General features: G+C 36.2%; 1 protein-coding gene across 1 annotated transcript in view; it reads right to left on the reverse strand.

Moving 5' to 3' along the window:
• The window catches only part of SEMA3E (semaphorin 3E), a 139,412-nt gene that overhangs the window by 70,497 nt on the left and 51,960 nt on the right, over positions 1–16,955 (reverse strand). Inside the window, exon 2 of the mRNA XM_040596692.1 lies at positions 228–388. Within this exon, the coding sequence (XP_040452626.1) occupies positions 228–388 (161 nt within the window). The remainder of the gene's footprint in view (positions 1–227; positions 389–16,955) is intronic.

Below are 16,955 nucleotides of genomic sequence, written 5' to 3' on the forward strand. Positions count from 1 at the left end.
AATAGTTATACAACCCCCAGATCTCTTTACCTAGAGTGAGACTTATGGGTTATTACTGGGGAGAAAATGGTAATTAGTGTATTTTTCTTAAATATAAACATGACCTTAAAGTTCATGCACAAAACATCCACAAAAACTCCATTATCTCATTTCCAGTCATGCAAACTGTTATTCTGTGCTACACATTATGATATGAAGGGACTAATATATATAGCTTTTTACTCCACCTCTCGGTAGTTGTCGCTGACTCGATCCAAACTGAGGGAATACAAGAGGTCTCTTCCTCCCACGAACAGTCGCTCTTGATACTCATCCAGCAGCATTATGTGAAGACCAAGATATCCAAATGGGCTACGAAAGACTGACGTCCTGTTTAAATCCCAGAGCTCTGAAATACAATCAGAGTGTGTGTGATAAATACCAAACAGCTTAGCTTCCATGGCTTCATTTTCATATCCTCCTAGGGAACTAGACAAGAAGTGTGGGACGTTAAAATGCTAATTGTATAATCTTTGAGTAAGAAAGAGACACAAAGCACTTGGGAACAAGTTTTAGAACAAGCCAGCTATCCAGGACGTTATGTATGAATCTTTACATCATTTTCATGCTCAAAGTATCATGAGATGGGGAAGGGTGAAATAATTTTTCTCCTTAACATTTTCTGAAAGGGAAAAAACACTGCTTAGGACATTAACTGCAAATGGGAAAAAAATGAATGAATTGATGGAAACTGAAAAAAATTACTGGAAATTGTCTCCTTTTCTTTCCTTCAGGTATGTCAAACTGCAGCTTTTTACTGTATGCACAACGTTCTGGTTTTGGTTTTGGGGGGAACAAGGTTGCATTTTTTAAGCCCAGTGCTATCTCCACTCAGTTCACTGAAAATATTGCCTCTGACTTCAGTGAGAACAGTATGGAATCTGTGAAATGTGCATTCATAATTTTCCAAGCAGTTAGTGATTTTGTCAAGAAATACACTGACTAGGTAAGGGGAGCTGGGGCTTAGCTTCATGTGATCCAGGCTAAAGTCAAGTCCACAGCGAAAGGGAAATTAATCCTGGATAATGCTGCAGAAACTTGGAATCAGGCATCAGGAAGGAAGGAAGAGTCAAGCACAGTGGTCTTTCTGCACTCTTGAGTAGATGGTGCAGAGCACAGCCCAGCTCACAGCAGGTCAGAAAAGCTGGAAACCATTTTGCCATTGATAAACCTCAAAAGAGGTCACTGGAGAGTAGCCTGAGACTGCCTCTGAAACAGCAGATCCAGGGCTGGGGGAAAAGAACTCTGTTTCTATGTCTATATTGTGCCAAATTGCTTCATTTTGAAGAAAACTTGGTAAAAGCCACTAAATTAGCTTATCCTTACAGCTATCCTTAAGCATAAGTTTTCCAATTGTTTGGATGTGGCCCAGAAGCTGTTGTTGGAAGAAGTGGGGTTGTCCCAGAGCTAATGAAGACAACAAATGGGCCCTCATTCTGTTTGGGGTAGAGATTTCTGCTCATGTGCCACACCAGCAGTTATGTTCCTTCATCCATGCTGCACCTTCTCAGCCAGACAGAGGCCACAGCTGATCTTCTGCAAGAGCACTGGTTCTACATGTCAGCGAAAGTCCTCACGCATCCACTTGGATGCCATGTATGCACACCATCCATATATGCTGTCATTTGCAGAAATTGATGTGCACCTTTAACCTAAGAATGCAGCCATCAATAAGTACCAATAAGGTACCCAAATAATATACCACCAAAATTCATAATCACTATTAAATATTTTCCTTATGTTCCCTGAAAAAAATGTGTTCCAAACCAAATAGGTTTGAAATCTGTATTTGAATTTGAATTTATTTTATCCGCAAAAAGATTAGTGTGATCAATTTTCTTCATGAAATACCTTACTTGCATTCCAAGTCATAGAAAAGAGAAGAAATATCTTGAGCCAAAGCAAGAAATCTAACACTCAATAAGAATATATAATTTAATCCCACAAATTGCCACAAATTCTGTTCAATTTAAATTATTGCTTAAATTGCCTGTGTGAAGACAAGGGAATTTGGTAATATGCTAAATATGTTTTGCTCCATTTCTTAGGTAGGTTTGGTTCAGATCAACAGAGGCTGAAAGCAACTAGTTTTTGAAAGCTGCTTTCCTAGATGATAAAACTTATATCAAAAGAGTCATACTAAAAATTCAGCCTCACCATTGATGTCTTTCTTGAGTGATCTTCAAAAAGAATATATTAAATAGTTGTGGAGAATAATTTTAATATCTAGGGTTTCCATAATTATTTTTTGTATCAGTAGAGATCAAATCACTTTGTACGTGGGTGTGATTGGCCTCATTTCACAAGTGGAAAAACTAAGTGACAGGAAGATCATGATGAGCAGAACAAGAGTCTTTTTTGCCTAAGTGTTGCATACTTGAGCAGTGGACATATACACATCTTTTGACAGTGATATACTCAGCACAGGATTGCGTAGCAATGAGGACATGGCGCTTTCAAAACAAACTTCTCTTGCCAAGCAAATCCCACAGACTGCTGCTTCAGAAGAACATTGCTTGCTTCTGATCAGATTAGAAGTGAAATGAAAGAAGACCTAGAAATATTCTTTTGGTCCTAAATAAAGCCATTTTTTATCTGCAAGAATATAAAATATCCGATATATTTTATTTTTGAGTCAGTTTGAAGTGAAAAGAATGGCATTTTAAATTCTAGTTATATACAAGCCACCAAAAGATACTGTGATAGCTTCCCCTGATTTATTTCCACGTTGTCCTGAAGGCAAATTTTTCATAGATGAGACAATATTTCTTTACATAGATCAGAGATATCGCTCATGTTCTCAGGGAGAACACAAGGCGAACCATCCTCTACCTAATTGTATAAACTGGTAACTACTCCTATAAGACTCATTCCCATGAAGTACACCTGCAACACTTATTGTCTTAAATAAATTTGAGAATATTAAACACCTTTCAAGATCAAACTTGTAAAAAGAGATATTTCTAGGTGTACCTCCAGTAAAGCTATACAGGCATGTTTTTGCCGTGGGTGTGGAGACAAGCACAGAGGCGAACCTGACATCTGGAAAGGCTGGAAAACACCAAGCAGTGGGACCTGGAGAATTATTTTGTTATTGAAACACAAATGTAGTGGTATTATGTAGTTCCTTTGAAAGGTACTAAGATTTCTGGACATTGTAGATTATCTGAGATATTAGGATAGTGTAGACAAATAGGATACAGCACCTTCTGAATGCCAGGAAAATGGGTGGGATATCTGGGAGTCTAAAATGGCACCAGATGCTTGTCATTTCTAGGCAAGTTGATCTCACCATGATGTGGCTGGATGTAAATGACCCAGGTTTTGAAGCAGTACAATGTCATTCACGTAGCGCTACACCCCTTCAGAAAAGCTGGTTGGCTTTGATGGAGCACTGCAGGAATGCAGCTGCACTGCTTCCAGACCCGAGCTGCTGCAGCCACAGGTTGCACAACCTTCACAGTCACCTAGTGAGTTGTTAGTTCATGGATTGTTGTACTTTGCAGTGTTGAGATACCCTCAGTCATTGAAATCAAGGCCCAGTTGGGAGTGAGACACTTAAACATAAAGCTTAAGGCAACTTTTCCCCAAATCTACCCTGTTACCTTGAAGAAGCAAGGGTCACCTTGGGACTAGAGTCCTCAAGGTGTCAGGAGTTGTGCTCCTGGTCATGCCAACACCCTTCATTTGAAAAATTCAATTTAGAACATGCCTAAACTTCAGCATAATCTAAAAAGAAGTTGTTCTTCTACCTAGTACTAGGATATAATAGCTACATATATGCTGAGCACATCTAGCACATTTACAAGATCAGGTGCAACTGCAATTTTCTTTGAGAACCTGGCCAGAGAAAAAATAGTGGTGCCTAACATTTTTAAAACACCTTAGTGGCTAAATCGGTCACCTGAGCAATAACAGACATGAGTTCAATTTCCTTTTCTAAATGGATTGAAACTCAGATATTCCTTTTTCCATAAAGAGGTCTGATCACAAACTATTAGCCACTAGATTGGTAGGGAAGGATGGATGCTTTCTCCATTTCCTGTTGAAGCTGTGCAACAAAACATTCAAGCTCCAGGAAGAGTGAACAAGCAGTAGTATGACTCTAATTTAGTAGCTAAATTGCTTTTCTGAGAAAGAAGTTCGGGCTGTAGTGCTCAATGTAGTCTATGCATTTTATATTAAACAGTTAGTGGATAAACTATATAAACTGTTCCAGCACATGGCTCTTCTCTCACATGGGAATGGGAAAAGATTTCAGCTGAGTGAAACCCTTCCTTTTATTGAGTTTCTATAGATTTCTGTGACAAACAGCCCTTTCTCTATAAGGATTTTGTGGAAAGAAATAAAAAGCAAAAGAAAAAAGAGGATGACTTGTTCAGAGAGAATATATTGTTAGTGCTCAACACACAGAAAAGAGGCAAGATCTTTCCTACTCCTATCTTCTGGTAAAAACCAAGCTTCAAGTCTCCTCCATGTACTGATCTCCAAATTTGAGAAAATGTTATTTAGCTTTTGTACCATAGTATTTTGCCATTTTAATCTAAAAGCTCAGCACCATAACTAAACCCACACCATTACAGTACAAATGATATTTTACTCAACAAAGGAAAGACTGCTTCAATATTTACATATCCCTATACGGCACTTACCTGTGAAAGCCTTAAAGCAAGCCTGGGCTGCTAGATTACATTTCATAAGAGAACAAATCTTATTTCTTGCTATTTTGCTTATAGCTTATTGCTATCTGTCTTCCAGAGCTTGCTGGCAAATACTCAGGCTGATCTCGCCTACCACACTTCCTCCTGAAGCACATCTACTTTGGTGAACATATTCATATTATATGCTCTCTGACAAGGTGGATTCTATTAGCCATATGTCAAGCAATGTTAATTGTATTTGTAATTGCTAATTTCTTAAACGTTTTAATGATCAGTATGTAATCCTTTCTAACTCTGAAGATTGTGTTAAAACAACCATTTCTTCTATTACCAAAAAAAAAAAAAGTAGTCACCTTTTTATTATGTTATGTTGGTATTTTAAAAATAGAAATGTTGGATAACTAAAATATGCTTACAACATTAAATGCAAAAATCTCACTGCTGCTCCACAGCAGCCAGCGTTTAGTAAGACTGCATTTATAACAGGTAGTCAGAAATTAAGCACACAGTAACACATAACTTTGAACCTTGAATATAAGCAAATATCACTATTATTTTTTTTTCCTCATGGTATGACAAAGCTGCTGTTTCCCTGCTCTGTTTTTCATAGCACGGTATCCTCACAACTGTGCAAGTCTATTGCTTTTGCCCTTTTTTGCCCTCATAAAAATCTTTGGTTCCCCTTTTAAATTCTGGAGAAATATGGTCTCACCTCCCACACTACTTCGTGCTGCAGAACATTCTTACAGCAAAGATGTTTTCCAGATGCAGGACACTGACAAATGACTCTGGCGCTTTGAGCAGGCTGAGTACATGAGGTGGACATCTCAGCGCGGCTTTACAGGAGGGGGCAGCGACAGGGGTTGCCTCCTGTCCACATCAATAATGTAAAAGGCCCCAGATATAAAGTCTATGTAATGTGAACATCTGAATAACATTTTATGCTTCCAATTATCAGCCTAGTTCTGGAAGATAATTTTTACAGTGGAACTAGTTTTATAAGAATTTGGTGAGCCTGATGTGATTTGAGTTTGTTCAGCTTTTTGCTATATAGCTGAACAAGTGATAACCAAAATCTGCTGACATGTGACAAGAAAGGGACAGAAACAAAAAGGAGGAAACCCCAAAAAGAGACATAGAGGAGAGCTTGAAATATCTGTGATGCAGTTTGCGAAGTACAGGTTAATAGTGAGATCAGGCAATGGAAGTCTCCTTCAGTTTTAAGCCACCAGTACTTCAAGGCAGATAACTATTCAAGGGTACTTTAAAGAGTCATCCATCACAAGGGCAAAAATATAATCTTACAGGTGGCTGGATCTTTCTTACAAGGTCAAGAACTCTACCTGGCAATATTCTATATAGAATTGGTAACAGGAGGCAGAAGTTTTCTTCCCCAGGAAAAAAAATAGAGACCAAAACTCACCCCCCAAAACCTATGCCACTGAATATGAGATAATGTGTTAGCAATTTTTACTTTCCTGTTCTCGCAGCCATCAGTCATCTTTATCACTGCAAAAATAATTATGGAGTCATAATAGTGATTGCCAGGTAGTGGAGGGATACATTACCCCAGGTGAACCAGTGACCAGCTGAACCTGTTGAGCAACAGAAAATGGGACAGAGTAAACTGGCCAGAGGTGGCTGAAATCAGTGCTGCTGCATGAGATGTGCTAGCAAAATCTGAGCCAAGGACAGTAATGGCAGAATTAATTGCAAAGAGCACACTAAAAAAAAAAAAAAATGTTGGTAGTAATAATGCTGGAAGTTGCCCCGATACTTTAAAACGCAGTTCTTAAGCTGTTTCAGTATCTTGTTCGGGGAACATGAATCAGTAGGAGATGAAAGTCTGTGAGGGAAGCTGAAGTATGAACTTTCACTGCTTGAGGTTTTATCTATGTGGCAGCCAGGCAGTGGCCTCAGAAACTTGGCAGGGTAGGAGACGGAAAGCAAAGCCTAGTAATGACAAGCAAAAACCCATTAGTCCATAACTACTCTCACGTGGTTCAGCCTCTGCTCTTAACAGCAGGTGAGCTTGGCTATCTAGCTGTATTTGGAGAACATAATTGGTTTCATGAAGGGAGCTGGTCCAGCAAAGTCCATGAATAATTTTGCTTGTTTGGTGCTTTTCCTCAGAATGTGTGGATCTAGTGATGAAAATTATAGTGGAAAAATTCAAACAAAGAACTTTCCCTGTGAGTTTGTTCAAGTTACAGAGGCAAAAGTTTCTGAAATTAAGACACAGTTTGGGGAGGCAAGAATATTTTCAATCGGTATGCAATACAAAACTCTCTTCCCTTTTTCTTTTCTAAGAATATTGGAAAAACCTATAACTGGATCATGTAATAAATCACAGGGTATATTTTTGTTTCCTCTAAATCTGCTCAGCTTATGGCAGAAAAATTTCAGTGGAACTTGAAAGTCCTCAACACAGCTAATCATGTTAGCTCATGTCTAATCCTTGATATTTTCATTTCAGATTATTATATGTCATGTATATACTGTGACATAGAAATATACTCTGCCACATCTAGCAAATATTTGTTTTTTTCTTCCCTGCTGGCAAAATAACATATTGAGTTAGTTTCACTAGAACTGATCTGGTTTTAGTTATTAAACAACAGAAATATAACCATTAGAAACCTACAGGGGTTTACAGTATCGCTATGCTACATGCTACTGAAAAAGCAAAGTGTATGCTTACACAGTGTTTCATCATACTTCTAGTTCTTGCTGGAAACTTCTAGAGTGTTCATCAAGTTGAAAATAATCATACACAATCTGCATACAAGCTGGATTTACTTCAATTTTAAGATGCATTCCTAGAACTACATGTCAGTCCAATAAAAATTATCTGATATTCAATTTAATGTTAGCAATCGTTAAAAAGAAACTCAATTCAGTGTAATAAAATCTTGGTATTTTTGTTATGTAGTCAAACCTACCTCCAATGATGGCCAATTCACAGATTGCCTTAGAAGAAACTTTCTTTGTAAATCAGCTGAAAACATTTACAGCACCTTCATAACAGTAGTGTATGTCGAAGTGCTTTTTGTTTTCTGACAGTAGTATATGTGAACCTACCAATTTCTGGATCTTCTTGTTGATTTTCCTTATAGCAGTAGTAAGCTACTATGGCTTCTACTTAGTAGTAAGCTACTAAGGCCTAATCCAGAGCTCATCTGCCATTTTTCCCAATCAAGTTCATTAATTGTGAGCTAAGTAATCACACCAATATGGATGAAATAGATGCATTATGAATTATGTATGGATGAAACAGCATATGAACAATAGTGGTTTTTTCCTTATTTTATCTGAACCTGAGAAACATCAGACAGGGAATCAATATTAAACCATAGCCCTTGCTTATGCAAAATGATATAATACCATTGCTGTTACAAGTCCCCACATCTTAGTCCAGAGTAGATGTTTGCTCATGTGGCCAATACTAAATCCCTATAATGCAGCTGCCTAAAATTCTCTAGTGACTTTCAAAACCTGATGATCTTTACCTCTTTCATAAAGCATTTTTAGTAGGTGATAAAAAGTGATAACAGAGTGAATAATAAAAATATTTATAAATGTTAGAATTTCTTCAAACATTCATAAATGTAGGATGCATGATAGAATACTTCAGAAATGTGTTTGTCTATAAAAATATTCCAGCAGAGCTATAAATTAGAAACTTTTAATATGAAATTATTCCAGTCTAAGGATGACACAAGAATCCATGAAATAGTCTTTGAGCACATTATCCACTTCATCCAATATAGCCCTAAGAAAGTAAGCATGCAAAAGAAATGTTCTCTTTAGATTATACTCACAGAAGATGTTTTACATCATGTTTAATATCTTAATAGTGTTAACAAGTGAAAGAATTGATTTCTAAAACTCAAGTTTTAGAAGATACATATGGTTCAAATAATCACAGCCACCTTCTGATGAAACACAGACAGTCCAGTCTCTTGAGGGCTTGATTTATTAAGGTGTACCATTTACTACATGCTTATTACCACACCAGTCTGAGAAGGGTAGAATTCTTACTATGGAGAAATCCAGTGTTTTGACAGAAAGAGAATGTGGTGCTTTCATTTAAAATGAAGATGCCAGAAGTCAGGGGTTTATGCTATTCAAAATGACTGTTAAATTGAATTTCCTTTGAAAAAGATCGATAAAAATGAGCTATCCCATGTGATTTTTGGGGGCATATACTCTTGGGCAGGATGGCATGTGATTGACAGTATACGTAAGGCTATCTGGAATCATCAACATGATAAAAACCAGAAAGGAGGAGAAAGGAGGCATTGTAAGAAAAGCAAAAGGCAGAGTGAAAATTGAGATGGAAATAACTGAGAAGATGAAAGGAAACTTTCAAAGTATTTTTTTCTGCCAAATCAATTACAACAGATGCAGAATTTGAGATAATATTCCATAGGTGAGTTTAGAAAGATTTGCTCCACCTCATACAGTGGAATAATCCCAAGTTTTACTGAGCACAGCAACTCTAAAAAGCAGTGCATGGATTTATATAGAAATATTGTTATGCTGGAGTCTGTTCATTTTAATTGAACAGAATAGCTTCTCTGGAAGGATTTCATTAACAAAAAAGAGACAAGTATTCATCTGCTAAACATCAGTGTCTTCAGAAGACCTGCCTAATTTGAGTTATCTAGTGCTAATTTATCCATTATTTGATCCTGCTTTTCCTGATATGTCCCAAATACTTTTAAAAGTTAATGAAAAGTGAATACATGAAAGGTCTTTTTGTTGGCTTTGTTTTTATTATATCATCTTTTTTTATTATGAGACAGGTTTTTATGTTAGAATCCAAGATCTTATATTGTAGGTGGGATATGTCATATTCAGCTTTTGTTTTGTTGAAAGTCAGGTGTCTGGTTTAAGGTATTTAACCAGCTGCCTTTTATCAGAAGAAGAGAGAGAGAGATTCCCAAAGGGCATTTTAAAATTCCTTTATAAAAGAATATAAACAGACGATCTAAATGTAGTCATTTTTATACACCAAATTTTAAGAAAGTCTATTAAGGTTTAGATACATGATTACATGTAGACGAATTCCACCCCAAAATGGATTCTATACATAATCAAGGGTTGTACTTTGTCAGCCGTTGCAATTGTTAGCACTGCACTGAAGGGCAATACAGAGAAATAACTGTCTTTAAGGATCTTTGTTGTCTCTACTGTTTCTCCCCCAGTACGCCTAATCATCTGTAAAGTGCTGGTTAAGTTAAATGCCTTGGAAGAAAGAGACAGAGAAAAGCTTTATTTGAATAACTTGGGACACATTTGAAACCTTTCAGAATCAATAACGCTTTGCAAATATTAGCAGTCAAAACCAGAGACAGGCTTCTGCCATTTGACTTTGAGCCAGCAGAATTCAATAGAGCTGATCTTAAGTGGTGTAACCGGAGAATAAAAGTCAATATTAGGAAGCTATTAATGGTCACATAGCCATTATGAATTGCATTACAGACCATTGCATATTATCTTTAAACCTTCACAGATATATGCACCCATCCTCCCCCTCTTCTTTTTTTTCTTTTTCTCCCCGACCCCCCCCCCCCCCCCCCCCCCCCCCCCCCCCCAGCTTCATACTCTTCATTTGTTTCTGGCAGATTTTGAAAGACGAGGGAAATCATAGCTCTTGTTTAGACTTTTACTGTGCTTTTGACGTAACATTATCTTTTCTTATGGCAAATTTGAGCATCTAACAGAGTCAGGCAATAAACCCTACTGAATTTTACATGTAATTTGTGCTCCTAAATCCTTCAGATGTTTTTAGAAAAATACTCAGTGGTAATAAAAGCCCTATCAGACTGCAGAGAAATCTACATGTAGAGGGAAGAAAAAATCTCCCCAAGCTACAAGTAACATCTCTATATCCTCTCTTGACCTGATGGTAACAAAAAAACAAACCAACCAAACAGACAAAAACCCCACCACCCTTCTCCCTTCAAAATGGAACATCTCGGTATGACTCTGTCCTGATCCATTTTGCATAGCATGTATAAACACCATACACTTGTGGGGTGTTCCTCCATTAGTACTTACTCCATTGTACCTTTAGAAATTCACCTTTATCTTGATGTTCATTTAGCGTTGGTGCTTAACTTCAGATGTTTTGAGGTCAACCTGCTGTCCTTTCTTAAAGTTGACTTTACAGTGGGTAGAACAAGACAGTTTTATTAACAGGCTTTATTCCTTACAAGGGCTATTGATGATCAGAATTATAAAGGTACTATGGAAGCAAGGGATTGATACAACAGATTCATTCTTGTATACTAGAACGTTGTGCAGAAGCCCATAGTGATCTAGGGATTAGATCAGAACGATGGAGAGTCCAACCCCCTTGCCATGGGTGTGCAGGAACATCTTTCACTAGACCAGTTGCTCAAAGCCCTGTCCAATCTGATTAAGATCATGTACAGCTCAGCACTGCAAAAATATACAGCCCTGGACAATCTTTTTCTCTAGGAACTTGCAAGCTAACTGGAAGGCACAGCCAAAACAGAAATCAAAAGGAAAAGTTTTCCACTATGAAGAAGGGTAAAATGAGAAAATAATAGTTGCAGTTTTCAAAAAATGCTGTAGGGTTTGGATTTAGCTCTACATGGTTTGCAACAATCATTCAGCAAGTCTGAATGCAACTCTTGGACACTTCCTATTTGGAATGTGAGTGCACTGGGTGACTCAGAAAGCTACTGTCCTGTGATGAGAATTTTCCCTCAGAAAAAAGGGAGCAGAACACACCCGAGGTATTAAAACTGGGAAGGAACATTTTTCTGGCACTGAAAGAATTTTTAAAGACTTTGAAAAATGTTTCCAACCCAAACTGGAAGAAAATCTTCCAATACAGAACATTTTAAAACATTGAAATAGACATTATTTTCGCACTGATGTGATGGAACTAGTTTGATAATTTTACATATTATATTTTGATTAAAGCAGTGTCATCTTTTTATTGTAAATAATTTCAATTGTTAAAGTTTGAATAAACTAGAAGTCTTAATTTAAAACACGTTAATATCCTATTTTTTGACAAAATATTAATCAATGCAAATATTCAACTTCCATGACTTCATAATGTTTCATATAAAGGGAAAAAACCCAAAAAAGCCTAATCAAACCCTGAAGCCAAACCAGGATCCATGTAGTCAACAAAGAACTTCTGCATACTTTTGAAGCACCTAGTTATTTCTTCTATAAAAAATTTTAGTCTTTAATAAAATTTAGCTACCTCCAAAACCAAAAGAGCTTTTGAAAATAGAATATTTCATTTGTGTAACTGCTATGGATTTTTCATAGGAGTACATAGACATGGAAAGATGTAGAGGAAAAAAGACATGTAGGATACCACACTGAGAAACCTTTTACAGGATTGCAAGACAATTTCTAGATATTGACTTTTGAGATATGAAGGTTCCAAAATTATCTTCAGTATAAATTTGAAAAATTTTGAAAAGATTATATTAGAATGGTATATTCCAAGTACCATATTACTGAATCTGACAGCAATGTTTTTCTTTAGAATACAATAGAAACAGAAATTCATATTCTGCACATTATTTATGAGCATGGGACTATCCGAGGACAAGTTAATTTTGCAATACATGCTGCATATTGCACCAGCATTTATAAATCAGGATACAATTCTCCATTCCTAATACTATGGAAAATATGTACAAAGAACATAATGAACTGTATGAAATAGCTTGTCACAGAGTAATATATTTTTCAAACTGTCATAAGTAAGTACACTTAGGAATGAATAGGTCCTAAACATATATTATTTAACTGAAAGCTATTGAATTGTTTATATTATATTTCATTAATACTTTAGAGGAAAATGTTACACTTAAGTAGTTCTACCACTTACTATATAAGCTTAACTGAAGTTCAAGGGATTTTTTTCTCTTTAATTCTTAAAGAATTGGGAATATTTTATTCTATTCTGACCCTTGTAGGATATTATAAAATAGTGTCTGTTCTGAAGGCAGCGAGACCGCTTTCTTTAAAGAGAAAAATAAAGAAGTAGGAAAAGCATTAGGAAATGCTCATTTGTGTAGATGTAAATGCAATGTCTCTAGTTATTTATGCCAGCTTTATTCACATAAATATCAACTATATAAACAGTTTCTGATTTGACCTGGCTGTCTTGCGGGGGGGATATATTTCTCAGTCTAAGAGTTGCATAAACAACCCTTATGTACCATTGGATGGCTGGCACTAGGAAACCACATGGGCTATGATGTGTGTTACATTTGTATCACAAGAAAAGCAAACGAAAATGGTCTTAATTGCATCCTTTGTAATCTCATAGACTTGTTCAAGTTGAGTGCAAGATACTTATAAAACATTACCTCCCCATCTCCCACTGTTGGAAGCAATGGAAAATAAAGCTTTTAAAGCACAACATTTTGCTTTTGAAAGAAAAAAGGGGGAAAATATCAGGAAAGAAAGAAAACAGCAAATACTGCAAGGACAAGACAAGGAATTGCATTGGGTCATTTAACAATAAGGATACAAATAATGTGACAGTCAGATCTATTAGCTTCAGAATAATCTGCAAAGGCAAGCACCAGAACTGTTATTAGATAAGCCAATTAAAAAAAGATAGGAGGCAGAATTTGGCTATCTATTCTACTTAATAGCCATGCACTAGTTGGAAAAAGATTAGCTATTTTCTTGGTTATTTCCCCATCTACATTTTCCATTATACAATTAACACTAAACAAAGTTTTCTATATGCAGAGAATATTGATACCAGATCATTAGCTGGATGTAACCCTTCCAAGGAAAATATTTCTACGTAACAGTAAGATAAAAGGGAATATTTACATCCATCTCCTTGGGAGTACAGGCATCTGAGGAAAATATTCTGTGACCCACAGAATGTGTGTTTGTGTGCATGAGTGTATGTATGTTTATATGCATACATAAGATGTTATTTCTCATAACTCACAAAGATCTCATTTTATAAGCAAGGCTCCTTGCCATCTCAAACTATGCTATTAAAAGCAGTATCAACAAATTAATAACAAAGGTACAAATATGATAGCTATAATGAGTATTTGCATTTTCAAAAGATTGCAGGTCAAATGTAAATTTGTTAAAAATACGCAGCAGTCCATCTGGGTTGGGTTTTTTCGCTGTTGCAACTTATTTTTTTTCCCCCTTTGAAACTAGTCTCAGTGACACCACTACAGAAAATAAAGGTCATCTCTAAAAATCGTCACAGAGCTAATCTATATCTACACATCTTCTATGCATGTCTAGCCTGGTGCTGCGATTAATGCCATTTGGCAATAATTATTTTCTCTGTGGTTATCAGTTCTTTTGTCCATGGCCACCACCATTACGCAAATAGCTTTAAAAAATGCTAAATAGCTATTGAAAACAATTACTTTTTCTTCCCTCTAAAATTTAGTATTTTGGTAATTCACAGCTCGGTTGTCAGTGGAATTTGCACTGCTTTCTTTCTTGCTCTTCTGCGAAGGGTTATAAAGATCAGAAGGCAACTCCTTTAGAAGGATTTAGTTTCGCCGTGTATCTGTTAGTGGTTTACTATGATAAGGATATGCATGTGCTGTTATAGTAAGGCAGCAAGATAAATGCTGTCTATGCTGAAATCTAGAAGCCATGGTTTGCATAGGTGCATTGATCGTGTCAAGGCTATGATAGCGTCAAGTGGTAAGTCCAACTGCCCCTGTTCTTGCATTCACACAAAAAATAGAATCCTCAGCCCCTTAACAGAAATTATGTGTCTTGAAATACCACCCTGTGCTTTAAATAAGTTGTACTAAAGACATCTAAGGAATCCCTTCAGGTTAAATATTTACTCTACCTCCTTTTTACATTCTTGTCAGAGAGCTTTAATTGAAAAATCAAGTAGAGAAGTCTCCAGAATATTATTGTAAACATTCAGAAGTTTTACTAGACAAGAGTTCTAGGAAAATTAGATTAAATTATGCTTGATCACCTTCATTTGTCTTCCAGTATCAGCCAGTTTGGGCTTTTAGTCACAGAACTCAACATACAGTTATAAACACTAAATTTCACATCAGGGTACAAACTCTGTGCAGGTACCAGCACTTTTTTCTTGAGATCCAGTGAGTCTTTGGGGAAAAAAAAAAAAGGAACAGAAATGTATGTAGTTAGAGTGTACTGTAACAACTCCTGAAATGGATGGATCCAATGTAGGTAGGGATTCAACTTAAACGTGCCATTCAGCCTTACTGTCTCTAAGCAAAAGGCCATAGCAGCCAAAGAAGATGCCATGAATATTGTGCAAAAGATAACATAAATCACAAGTAGTTTTGCACTGCTGAAGCAGATGCTGAGGGCCAGAGATGTAGGGGTGAAGCTTATTTCAGTTATTTTAACTGGCATGAATAAAGTTTCACTTACTTATACCTGTGTAGAATCTGACCCTTGATGCACCATATTTCTGTTTCTGTTTTATACACTCTGCTGATCTAAATTAGAAAGGATTTTCCTGTGGTAAGAACAAGAAGATACGATGGCTACTATCAAAGTCCAAAATACTTCTGATTTATCAAACAATTTTAAGATAAATTATAACATATGCATCCAAACTTACCAGTAATGTTTGCAGACCTTTCTTTTATGACTGCAGTGAGCTCTAATGACACTGAACTAACTAATTTTCAATTCAGATGGCACAGATCCATGTGTTTGGACTAAAGAGCACAGGTTCAGTCTCTGCAGTTATCTGGCCTCTCCTTACACATTAATCATGTGTAATGAGCGGCAGAAGCCCTCAAAATGTATTAACACAGGTGGACCTTTGGTGCTTGCTTGCAGCCCTGCTGAATAAGCACGCTTGGGGCTGTTTGTACAGGTCCAGTAGCAGGGTTAGAACTTGGGAGCGATAAGGTTACCCAAAGCGTAAATCAACTAAAGAAAGTCAAGGCATCCAAGAAAATCAAGGTTGATTTCTACATGTCACATTTAAAAGCTAAATATGTATATCGCCTGAGGAATGCATTTGAAACAGCCGAATCTGGAAGGAAAGAATGTTTTAAAAAGCACTATTTCAGCAGGGATATTTCTACTGGGAATAAACTGCTGAACGTGCCTCATTTTTTAATGCCCCACAGATGCAAACTATATTTGATTCTATTGTCTATAATTTAATTTAATGCTTGGAATGTTGCAGTAATATACAGTAACTGATATGTCCTTTGATTGAGAAGCAGCCAGACTGAAAAAGTTTTTAATTTTTCCTGCACTATAGAGCCTTCTTATTGTAAAGAAAAGATTAGTTTTAGCATGGATTTCATTATTCAATCGTTATTAAAAATGACATACAGAACTAAGAGAAAAACAATGCCTGCTTTATGTCTTTCCTTATTAATTGCTGAAGCTTTTCTGCTGTAGATGTACGGGATTTTTCTTTGTGTCCTTAATTGTGAACAGTATCTTACAAATTTAAATAATGGTTCAATAGAAGCATTGGTTGAATAGCACCATCAGCAGCACTGTTAAATTTATTTCTGACATAATAGAATTGGTTTTTACCTATCCTTATCCTCACTCCTGTTAAATACCTTTAATTCCTTGACAAACCAGCCACGTAGCATTCAGAACAAGAAAGATGCAAAGAAGGACAGTAATATTAAAAAATACATTTCACTTTGAAGTATGTCTAGTCAGAGAATTAACGTAAATAGTTATATTAAGGCATAGCACTAAGTTGTGACTCATGGTGTAATAGAACTGTAATGATTTACTCCATGTTATTTCAATACATTTCTGATACATATGGATTAGAAAAATAATATGTTTGGGGGTGTCAATACTTCAGTTTCTTTTCAAAACCGAAAATTTCTGTTGTTTTGCAGCTGTTAAGACAACCAGCCAGATATAGGATATCTGTATTTTCATTTTTAGAAGGACCTAATGGAATGTTTATAATGCAAAAATTCTTTAATTGAACAAGAACTATATTTAACCTTTTTTTTTTTTTTTTAAATGGTTATATCTCTTATTTTATGTAACCAGGGACTACTCACAATTTATAAAGTGACGTGAAGGCTGTCTTATTTTTTCCATAAAACCAGACATTCATCATTTTATGAACCTTATGTTAGGAAAGTCTTATGAGTTATTGAATGCACACAGACCAAAAGTCCCAATACAGGTGCAATATATTTCTTATACACAGTTTATAATCTGTTTTACAACTTCATCAGCTTCCATCATTTTGAGGTGCCTGTT

Source organism: Falco naumanni, chromosome 5 (genome assembly GCF_017639655.2).
Source record: "Falco naumanni isolate bFalNau1 chromosome 5, bFalNau1.pat, whole genome shotgun sequence".
In the NCBI taxonomy this organism is placed as follows: Eukaryota; Metazoa; Chordata; class Aves; order Falconiformes; family Falconidae; genus Falco; species Falco naumanni.